Source organism: Salarias fasciatus, chromosome 20 (assembly GCF_902148845.1).
Source record: "Salarias fasciatus chromosome 20, fSalaFa1.1, whole genome shotgun sequence".
Taxonomy (NCBI): Eukaryota; Metazoa; Chordata; class Actinopteri; order Blenniiformes; family Blenniidae; genus Salarias; species Salarias fasciatus.
Window position 1 is genome coordinate 22,201,888 of NC_043764.1, and position 12,150 is coordinate 22,214,037.

Below are 12,150 nucleotides of genomic sequence, written 5' to 3' on the forward strand. Positions count from 1 at the left end.
CAAATATAGTACATACTACTTAATTTACACACACACACACACACACACACACACACACACACACACACACACACACACACACACAAACTGCATTTCCAGGCTTTCTTGAGTTTACGTTCAACACACATGTTCACTGCCGAGGCTGCGTGAGGCCACCTGTTCACCTCCTGAGCTTTAAAACTCGTCTTCGCTGACTCTGTGTCTCCAACTGAAGTCTGGAGCAGACCGCATGGACATATTGCCAGAAACAAGCAACAACGCTCAACTAAACACATCATTTTTCGATAAGATTATGCAGACAATAAGAACAGATGCATCCTCCGTCTCCCAGACACACACACACACACACACACACACAGAATGACAAACTATGAGGTGGCATTTTTCAGTGTGCATTCATTCATTCCTTGCTTGTGCTCTTTCCTGTGACTGGAAGCTCACCTCCCTTGTTTTTCTTCGATTATCATGATCGCCACCCGATCTTGTTTACACTGACATACTCAAACCCTCACTGGAAGCTGTGGTACTTCAACATGTAGTGTAACAGAGCATGATCCTCTGGTCGTCAGGCAGCAGCGGGAATCATGAGAGAAGAAATTCATCACGGAAAACTACAAAAATAGCCTGCAGGACATTCAGAACAAAGGATGTTTTGATGTAAGTGATAGCATTCCAACATGCAGGCACCAATGCAGATTGAGAATCTGCACTGTCATCAAACCACATGTGAGAAAAGGACAGACACACACACACACATGCACACAGTCACAAACACGTCCAAGACAGACTGATGACAGACTCTGCAAATGATCGGGATGTTTCAGTCTTACCCTCCGTAGGCTCCAAAAGTGAAACTCCTCTTTCTATGCGGCATGGCGACTAATGGACAGCAGCGAGTCAGTCAACTCAAAGCTGAATGGAGCCAGCACTTGTGTCACTTACGCTGACTGAGCATGTGTGTGTGTGCGCGTGTGTGTGTGTGTGTGTATGCGTGTGTGTGCGCCTGTATGCTTTGCCTGCCGTCTGAGTTCCACTCCCCCAGCCCAGGCTAACGTGCCCTGCCTCTTCCCTTGCTCACACGCCTCCTTCACAAACAGGGGAGAATCGGCAAGAGGATGAGGGAGGATGAGGAGAGCGGAGGGGAGGGGAGGGGAGGGGAGGGGAGGGGGCTGGAGCCGGGGCTGCTGACCATGCCAGTCGCCCTGGGAACCAGGAGTGTAGAGGCAGGCTTTCTCACCAGCCAAACACCCCCTTTCTCACTCATGTGGATCACTGTCAGGTACACAGCACAAACACAAGTCATTCCTTGGTTATCTGATAAGTTTAAAAAAAAAAAAGAGAGAGAGCCACGGGATACGATCAAAAGGTATTCTTGGCATTGTGGGAGTTTTCTCAGAACAAATCTGGCAACACCAGTTCTCCCTACTCACTGTCACTGGAAGACAGCTGGTCAAACAAGCTGCAGACTTCAGACAAATAGTTTCTCATTCTTCACAGGAGACTCCTGCAAACTGCAGCCAGTAGCCCCTGAACAAGTTTCTAATCTGTCCATTCATCTTCCTCCCACCTAATTCTTCTCCTTTGTGAGCCTACCGCTTGTGGTAGGCTCACAAAGGAAGGGTTACGCAGTCGCCCTGCATCACCATTAGCTGCATTGATTAAATGGAGCAAATGTCTGGACGGAGTGGCCCTCCTCTTCTTTTAGTACGCTGCTGAGTCTCATAAACTGGCAGCAGTGACAACGGTGCATTAATGCTGCCATGGATTATTGAATAAAGAAGGATTGCAGTCTCAAACCTCAGCTAATAGGCATTCACTTCCAAGGCATTCTCACCGTGTTTGGATGAATCGGACGTCTGTTGTCATCGCCAGGGCAGAACAGATGCGGATGCATTTACGCAGAGGAAGCAATCTCTTTAGCTGGCAACGCTTTAATCAACCCTAAATCATGAATAAATAAAAATCTCACACAGGACTTCACTTTCCCCAGGGACCGATGAGGTCTTCATCAAATTAACAACAAGGAACTGATAGTAAGCGAGCAGACGACCACTTAAATTATCGATTGGCCCACAAAACCAGCATAATCATCCTGATAAGCAATTACATCAACTCACCGTTACATCATTCCTTTTCAAAGGAACTGCAGCTTCAAAAAAAAAAAAAAAAAAAACATTTCACCACAGGACTTGGCTGACTTTGCTGGGCTTCACTTCGTCTCTTGTCTGAACAGTCATTTATTTAACAGGACACATCTCTGGCTAGCAGAGCCTTGGCTCCCTGTTCTGACTAGTGATTTGCTTGTGACTATTTTATGAGAGTATCGTGGCTTGTCTGGTGCCTTGAGGGCTTTATTCAGACCTGAAAATCTAAAACAAAATAAAAAGACAGGTTGAGTAAGGTGATTTCCTCTCACACCACCATGGAACCGACATTAGTGGGTTTTTTTGCATGAAAGTTACCGACATAGAAGCGTCATCAGAGAGTCAAATGTGCTGGACTGACCCTGGACACCCATCAGCCTCCTGGGTGCCGTGCTGGCTGCCACTGCTTCTAGAAATAGGGTGGGCTGAATGTGGAGAAATAGTTGTCCCAAGACGGATCAATAAAGTATACAAAATAAAAAACAAAGACTGTTATTTATCATCACATGCTGTGTGCTTGAGACTTCAGCAAGCAGGTGTTAAAGTAATGATTTACAAATACTTGAGATTAAATGCCATCTTTTTTTTTTATCATATATTCAAACTGTAAGTTTTCAGGCAGTTGACCTTCAGCTCCAAATTGCAGTAAAGTGATGTCTTTTCAAAGTAAAGGTGCAAAACACTTTCAAATCAGTGTCGCTGTCAATACGGTGAACGGAAACTTTCAAACAGAAGTGTCACATTTTGTCTTCATTTATAAGTTGGACATAAGCACCACTGGTGTGTCGTATGAATTTCATTTCATGTCTAAAGTCACCATCATTAAGCCATCATTGTTATTTTGGACAAAACAAGAAGACAAAAGAAAGTTACACAAAGTACGACGCAATCTAAAACAGTCTCAGAGAAGGTATTTAAAACGTTTGATCTTGGCCAAGATTATTTTCTTTTAACTGATAGAATTCCTGGTATTTATCTACATTTGTTTACAAAGCTAATGGCCATCTCGGAATTCCTATATAAATTTGTGTTTGCCTGCAAAATGCAGATTTTTGATACAGAGAAGCTGTATGAAATGATTTCAAATGTCAATGCAATACAGTAAATGTACATTACCTAAAAAGTAACTGATAGTTTCAGCAGTTTTTGAGTAATTTGTACTAACAACAGAATATTCTAAGAAACAGTAATTTTACTTTTGGAGTCATATTGGTTTCTCTTGAATACAAAGCTTCATTAGTCTTTTTACCTCTGTGATTGAAAACTGGTGTTTTATGATCAGAAAATCTGCAAAAACAAAATCAAGAAAGAAATACACTTCAAAACATTTGGGCTTGTGTGAAAACGTGCTGAATAACACATTATATCTGTGCATCTATCATAAAGTCACAGATTCACCTCAAGACAATCCACGTAGAATAACTCTTATTAAGACAATACAGTTTGTTCAGTAAAATAAATGAAAATTAAGATTTTGCTGAGCAGAGTCAGTTCAGAGTCGTTTCAGACTGCACTGATGGAAACATGCATTATATTCTATAATCATTTATATCTAGATATCCTAAACAACTTTAGGTTCAGTAACTTCCACAAAAAGACATATATCCTGCATTCAGCCACAGCAGCACGACTTCATTCAGTTCCCTCTCTATTGATTCAGTGTGTCAGTCTTGGTGCTTTCTTCACGACTGTCTGTTTTCCTGACAATTCAATTAACTAAAGCAACCGCGGGTGTGTGCGTGTGTGTGTGTGTGTGTGTGTGTGTGTGAGACGTTTGAGTGGACAGGGCCAGACAAAAGCTTTTAATCACATCACCTCAGAAACGAGGGCCGTTCGTTAGAGCGGCTCTGCCTCCTCTTTTGTCTTTAAGGAAATGAACGGGCAGGAAGACGGACAGGAAGACAGGAAAACTCTCCGAGGGACAGAAAATGGAGATCCCCTGTCAGCGTCCATGCCATCCCACTCACAGAAACAACAACATCAACAAAACCTGCAAAGTTCCCAAAGTGCTGTTTCTTTCTTTCTCTGTTTGTGTGTCACAAAACGGCAACAAATAATTATGTCTTACGTCAGAATTGACAAGCTGTAGTCAGAGCAGTCCCTCTTCTCATCCAGCTACATGAAGTCAATAATTCAGCAGCTGTCTGGGTTGTGGAAACGGCTTGCGGCGGCGGCTAGAAGCCGTAAGATCAGTCATTCAGCCTCGCTGCTGCTTTCACAGGGCAGGAAATTTGCTCCTGTACAAATGTAGTGTTGTGTTCATCTGAAAAGGAGCAGACGCTGATTAAAACCGGCCACCATGTGAAGAGGGTTTTGTTCAAGAATTGGATTGTAATTTATCTCCTCAAGTTCCATTGCGATGAAATTACATTTTCTACACGCCGAGATTTAGTTAGTTTGAAGCCGGACCGGCGGCATTTTAAATCAACACTGGAACAAAGTTCCACATTGATTGCAAAAATAAAAAATTAAATAAAACTCAAACAGAAAACAAACAAAACGCAACAAAAATTGCTGTGGAGAAATTGATATAATATAAACGAAGTAAAACTCAATCCATCAAAAACACCTAAATAAGAAGGATTGGTTAGATTGTATTTACAGTAGATGCCTTAATGTTTGATGTTTTGTAGGAGGAGGAGGCCAGGCTGTGGCGGTTTTATGAGTACAGGTCGTCCACAACATAAGCTGAATGATGTGACCTGCGCCTCGAAGCCGGAGGTCAATCATCCCACAATATTTATGCTGCGCCGACGGAGAACAAGCTGCCTATGGCCGCTGTATACATTGTAAATATTTTCCTGATACTTGACTCAACAAGGAGTACTCATATACCTGAGTATTTGGAGAGGCTGAGGGGGGAACCACACAAATATTTAAAGGGAGGGGACATTCAAAGAGGGATTGTGCTTTGAAGCAGGGGGATATAAGCCCTGAATTTATGTCTCTGAGTTGTTTCTTTTTCATCACACTTCTTCAACTTCAGCGGCTCACAGAGCGAACGTGTGCACGACCGGCGGCGAGACAGATGTAATTATTTAAAGCCATTTGTTATTTTTGGATGGTTCAAATTACCTGTCAAGTCGGCGCGGACAGAAGAAAGACTAATACTTCACTTCGCTTTACTTTATTGTCACTTCAAAGGACTGGAAGGAAGACTGAATATTGAATTTAGTGTGTTGTTAGGCGCTCCTCGCCACTTCTCCGAGAGTCTTCGCCGTATTGCCAGACGCGAGGACCGAAAATAGCACGGTTGAAAAAGCGGGTACAGTAAGGATTGTTGACTGTGGATGAGCTCAGTGAACCGGCGTCCTCTGGAGGTCATGTGCCCCTCGGGCCCCTGGGAGCAGCTACCAGCAGCCTCACGCACACACGGACACACTGTGGCCTTTCATCCGAGGGCCGGGACGCCATGGCGGACGGGGCAGAAGAAAAGAGGTGTTGTTGCAGCACGCTCACATCAAATCACATCAATTCCTCTTTTTTTTTTTTTCCTAACTTTTTCAGATGTTTGTTTTGCTCCTGGTTCTAGGTTGTGCTGTATGCTTTTATTCTTCATTTCTGTTTTTTCAAATCACAGCTGTTTCCATCCAATACAATAATAATGGTGCAATTTCTATCAAACACCGGGCAGGATATCAATTAATCATGACAGTCAGTCTTCTTCAGACGATTGTAATCCAATAGAGGACGGGCATTACAGCTACTGAGACATGTCGTCCATTGATCTCTGCTGCAGAGAAAGATCTGTTTCAGTTCTAATGGATTCTCGGTGCCATGCTATCTCCCTGCTGCGTCCCAGGCAGCTCCATGATGGATGGTTCCCCGCCACCGAGAGGGACTTTGTCTTCTTGCCAGGTGATCAATAGATGACTCGCCGCGGCAGAGACGGACTCCTCAAGCCGACAGCACTCAGCTTCAAATCCCCGGGCTGCTGGGGAAATGTCAGAATGCTAAAGGGTAACTTTAAGTCCCTTTGCTTTTAACTCACACCGGGCGCATTGCATTTTATAGATTTCATTCCCGCCACAGGAAGAAAGGGCCACTTTAATATTTGCTGCTTGTGTATTCCTGAGATGTTTGCCCTGAAAAGGTCAACCAAAGAGGTGGTCATGAGAGTGGGCGTCTTTATGTTGGGAGTAAGTCAGAGTGGTGGACAGTGAGTCTGTAAGAGCTAGCATTTATGGCTGAAATGTGATTTATACTCATGAGGAGTCACAGCGCCCTCTTCTGGACATTATGCTTCCATCAGTCCATCTCGTCAGTCTTTTTCACTGAAAGTAATTCACTTTTTTTTTTCTACAGGGAACATGCAAATTTGGCTTTAAAAAAAGAGGCTTTGATTGAACTTTTTGGCTGTGAGGCGACAATACCCTGCCATGCATCCCATAATAGTAAAAATCCATCTTGTTTAAAATGGACTTTACATTTATATCCTCGTGTCATACCATGTACTGCAGCCGCTGCAGAATACTGATTTGAAATTACAAGGCCATCCATAGCCTCACCCGGTCGGACCTCACTGAGCTGTCTGCATCTCTTCACATCTCAGACTGTATGCAGGACTTTCCATCTTCCACAGCTCACAACACAACGGTTTTCTGATTTGAACTGTTTAATTTTCTTTAGTTTTTTAACAAGATGTTTCAGGATTGCACATTACACATTAGTTGTTTTTCATATATATTTGAATCAACACTGTGTATTTTGTTGTGAAAATACTGGTGCAGCATTTGGAAAACGCTGCATAAACGTCATCACAGATGCTTTTTCAAGATAATAATAGTTTTTCTATTTTCTTGCATGATAGATTTATATCTTTTAAGCCAAAACCAGTGAGAAGGAAGGGCAAAGTTCTAAAATTGAGGGAAATCCTCACAGACAGACTGTTTCTGCAAAAGCCTTTAAGAGGAAAATCTTCCAGCGTTGGGTCATTGTTGGGTTATGATTGTATTTTGCAGCTTGTATTGAATCAAATGTTGAGAGAAGGTGAGAGCATCTGCAGAGGAACAGCAGGCGTCTCCCAAAATGGAGGAAAACTTGTGTGTTTCAGTGTTTCATGGAGGGCAAGCAGGGTCGATGAATCAGGAAATGTGCTTCGTGCCGTCTAGTAGACGGAACATGAGTCACACCGAGCCAATCCATATCTGCAGTACAGAATATTCGACGTTACCTCACAAGGTTGTCATGAAAGCAAGTTTCTTTGCCTTCTTTCTCCTGAAAATAAATCATCTCTCCAGGGACCTCGCACACAATCTGGTGTGTGGGCTCCTTCCCCCTGTCACGGAACTCAGTGGCAGTATTTCATTAGAACGAAGGGAAGCTGCAGTGTTCAAGTGAGAGTGAACTTTTCCTGTACATCCATGAATATTCATACTGTTTAAATAGTGGGTCGTGAATCGCAGTAGGATTTAGAAATAAATGCACACAAAGCTGCAGTAATTCACATCACTGTAAGATTTAAACAGCAGTTTCTACATATTCAAAACTGAAATTATTGGCTCTTATAGAAGGTTGAAACTTAATTTGTTTCTTTGCAGCAAAAGAATCCAGAATTTATTTGGTTTGACCCCTTTTATCTTTCTGGACTTTGAAACTGTGGTGCTGTGGAAAAAGGCAAAAACAGAGGCAGCAGAACATAAATCAATAGTTCAATATCGCATTTCCTCTTTTCATACAGACCCTGCTCTGTGGAAACTCTGCCACACAGCACAGCCACTCCTGAAATATTAACAGCTATACGTGTGACGATATACCAGGTGATATTTGGACGATTAACTCATCAGTCTTTTCTCGGACAAGCGAGTTGGATTTGTTGCTTAAATGGCCATCCAGAACTCATTGATCCTTTGCAATCCACATGGCTCTGAAATGTCAACAGCTGTGTGTTGTTCAATCACATTGTATCTAAAATACCTTCTAATAAGCCACTGTTACACACAACAAGCGCCAGACTGGTTGAGAAGCAATCAGAATAACTTTTCTGTAACGATACCTTTATAGGACGCGTTCTCAGCCGAGCCTGTGAAGATAGCTGGGATGTAAATAAAACCATAAACCACAGAGCCGCTTCTATGAATGTAAATAAGGCTCTATAAAACTGTATGAACGTGAGGTAAAATAAAACTGTGATTAAGCTCAAGGCACAAAGGAAACTTGTGGAGAAAATGAGGAATAAATATAGAAGCTTCACAGATCGAGAAGAGGAGCGAGGGTGACTCATTCAAAGCCCATCAAAGAGAGACTCCACTTTCCCCCTAATAAGCTGTTTGCAGTCCAGCTGACAGTCTCTTCTCGGTGGAGAATGCACATAAATGCAGTCTGCAGATGAATAATTCAACACGATGCATCTGATATCTAAAAAAAAAAAAAAAAAAAAATGTCTTTAAGTATCCATGTGATGCTTTAAATATTGTTTGTTTGGTCATGCCTGCAGAAGCTCCAGGATTCCTCTCACTATAATTAAGTTATCTGGTTGAAAAGTGCAACACTGTGATTTCTGAAAAAAAAAAGAAGGAAGGGGAGCAAATCTATGAAGAAAAAGCAACATGAAGACGACTGCTATGAATAAAATATGCCTGCTATCCAATCACACAAATCCTCTCTGCACATGTTCTCATTAGAATGACATACCTTGTTAAAAGCAGCGGCCCCTCCTTCACTCGCAGCCCCGAGTTTCAGTATTTCAGACGCAGAGCTGCGATTTATCAAAAGAGCTGCGATACAATATCAAACATCAGGGCGTAACATTAAGGAGGGAGGAGATGGGGGTGGGGGGGGGAGAATAAAGTGCACCACCAAAGGCTGCATCTTCACAGACTTGAACACTTGGCACAGAGCCAGAGGCACATCGAACATGTATGATGATGAAAGTGTGTCTCCGGAGCAGTCCGTGGCCTCACATAAACCAGCATATAAATAATCTATGTGGAATCTGGCAAAGCCTGTGTGGAAAATGACTGCAGATGGAGGAAGGAGCAGGCGAGGGAGGAAGAGGGAAACAATCAGGAGTGATTAATCGAAGCCGTTTCACTGCAAAGCTCAGAGTAAAGTGAGTGATTGAAAAGACGAATTACATTTGTTCTACAAAGAAAACCCCTCTGTGGAGACAAAAGAGGATCAAACACATGAAATATTACAGCCCAATTCTTAAGAAAAGACTCATTAAGGAGGTAACTAATACAGGGATGTCGTGTTGTAGCGTATGCTGAACAGTAATAAAAGCTGGCAAAATGCTGCAGACCAACTAGAGAAAGGTTTAAAAAAAACCTTGCAAACAGGAGCAGATCCAGAGATCAGGAGTTAAACGTGGAGGTTCCACCCAAAAGCGATTAAAAGCAAATCATGTCTGTAAATTGTTTCTCTTTGTGAAGAGGGTTTATTTGACTTCTGCATTTTCTCTCCCAACATCGGGCAGCTGCCCTTCATGTAATCAGATTACATTGTGCTACCATTTCGCCTCTTCCACTGATTGTGAGGTGAGTTCAAATCCCTGCTTGCATGCTTCTAAGTACAACCAACATTGCCTCCATGCACAGAGATGGGTTTGCAGTTAACATTTTTGAGGGTCTCACTGTTTTTGTGTTAATTGATTTAGTCAAAACCCTGAAGGTAAAATATCTACCAAAACTATTTTGGAGCCAACAGCCATTTGACCCCATTCATTACTGACTAATTGCTTATGGAGTGATGTGTGATTAATGATCACACTGCAGCGGCTTCCAGCGGGCCCTGCTCCGGGACTCTGGCAGCAGCCAATTAGGTTGTTATCTTGAGGCGTCTCTGTTGTTCTCACTCTGTTTGCTGCAGCTGAAACTGAGATGTACAAATCTACACAGCCTGTCCTGCTTTCTGATTCTGTGTTGGTAAACAAGAATGAAAATCCCATGAATCAACAAATAGCAAGAATAAAAATACAGTAAACCAAATCATGTGACGCTGCAGTTTCCCCTTCGAGGGGTTTCTTCCTGTTGTTTCAGTTTTGGAGGGCAGATGGATGGGTTATCGTCTGCAGCTGGGGGAACAGCGTGCAGCGAAAAAACTACAGGTCCCATTACATTTAATAATGAAAAAGAACTGCTGTGCAGAGGGACCGCCTGCCAGGCTGAACAAACCTGAGTGCACAATGACACACACACACGCGCACACGCACACGCACACATGACAGTCAGCTGGGAGCAAAAAAAAAGTCCAAGGATGGAAAGAAATGGAAAGATATAAAGGTGAGAGAAGTTTGAAATAAATAAAAAGAAAAGAGACAATTAAGGAGTGTTGTTGATTATCTATTATATGACAGAGTCACTCAGGAACGCTTATTTCTGAATATGAAGCTGTATCTAAAACCTGAGTCACTCCTCTGTTGTACTTTGGTTGGTGGCACTGAGCCACTTCATTAGCAAGTCTGTCCTTTTCTTCACCTTCAGGCTCTTTGGATTTCATATTTAGTTTGCTTGTCACAGTGATCCAGATTATTGGGTCATATAAATAGTATTTACAGCATGTCTTCACCGATTGGTAAATATTCCTTGTTCAAGTGACTCAATACACCAACTTACTGCAAGAACAAACAGCCGGAGCAAGTTCGATTATTCGCTGACGTGTATTTATACCAGCAGTGCATCTCAAAGTGGAACTTCTCAAGACCGAGTTAAAGCTTAACAGCTAACAGCAAACTGCCAAAAGTGTAGAACTACGATGAGGACGGACGAGAAACCACAGTCACTCACTACAACTCAACACACACAGTGGAGCTGCTTGAACTGTTAAAGAAGTGTAGTGATAGCTCTCGCTTGCAGAGAAAGTTGAATTAAATTATAAGTTAAAAATGACACATTAACTTGTGAGTGGTTGTGTTTTATTTGCTGATCACATGTAGAGGAGATCAGACAAATGAAAGCCATCAGTAGCAGCTTCTTTTGTTCAGATGTGGACTTGATCATGGAGCCATGAAATAAACTGATGCAGCAGTCAGCCCTGCAGAAACACCAAAGATCACACGACACATTCAGTGAACAACGCAGCATTTGTCGCTCCACTATTGACGATCACATATTCTCATTGATTTCATTACCAAACTAGGTTAAATAACCATCGTCCACCAGTAAGAAAACAGAACAGACCCTGTGTCTATATGTATGCATGCATGCAAAATGTTCTTCAAAGCTTTGCGAGTAAAACAGCCACAAAAAACATCCTTTAAACTGCTGATTTCTCTTCTTTCTCTGATTTCATATAATACAAGCTAAGTTTCAGCTCCAGGACATGATGGAATGGGACATTTGGAGGCCTGGGACTGAAATCTACTCGAGGCACCTAAACACAACATCAGGAAATGAGAGAGAGGGAAAAAAACACACTCCACGGGGCAGCTGAACACAGGATTCAATAACCAGCCCACAAGCAGTCAGCCCAGAGCGGTGAAGATGTGCACGGAGATGCAGGCTATTACTCATGCTGGAGGGTCAGACTGCACACATGCAAGGCTGCAGTGAGAAAACAGGACGTCCGGCAGGTCCCAGAAGGGAAAAGTTAACCACAAATAGATCAATAGAACTCCACATGGTTTAAATCAGGAGAAAATGTCACAGTGTCATTGAAATCTATAAACCCTGACAAGGAGTGCTGAGCTGCAATGAATCACAGAGCGTCGGAAAGTGTCACACGGCGCTTAAAACGCCATCCATCCTCCGGTACAGGCAGCCACTGTCAGGACACGTGACGTGAGGAATATGCTTAATCAAAGAGAAAGAAAGGAGGGATTTTAATATAAATTCTCAAAAGAAATCAACCAGTGCATAAAACCAACGGAATAAACGGCTGCAGTGTTTAAATGAGATAGTTACTTCCATTATCCGCTTAATCAATGAGACCACAGATCATTGCTTATATGGACACTTGAGGGCTCAATATTTCTGTTTCTCTGCTGGAAGATACTTTTTTTTAAGAATTAGACATGTATAATTAGAGTTACTTTCAACAGTTGTGATTTTTGACATTTTGGTTAAGA

At 42.4% G+C, this 12,150-nt stretch overlaps 1 protein-coding gene across 6 annotated transcripts in view; it reads right to left on the reverse strand.

Annotated features, from left to right (window-relative positions):
• LOC115408672 (rap1 GTPase-activating protein 1-like) overlaps window positions 1–1,008 on the reverse strand; it is a 49,128-nt gene extending 48,120 nt beyond the window's left edge. For 4 of the 6 annotated variants that reach the window (XM_030119537.1, XM_030119539.1, XM_030119536.1 and 1 more), the window contains exon 1: window positions 831–1,008. In XM_030119537.1, the coding sequence (XP_029975397.1) occupies window positions 831–874 (44 nt within the window). In that variant the 5' untranslated portion in view covers window positions 875–1,008. The remainder of the gene's footprint in view (window positions 1–830) is intronic. The other 2 variants (XM_030119542.1, XM_030119540.1) reach the window with 1 other exon arrangement.
• Between the last annotated feature and the right edge of the window lie 11,142 nt (window positions 1,009–12,150).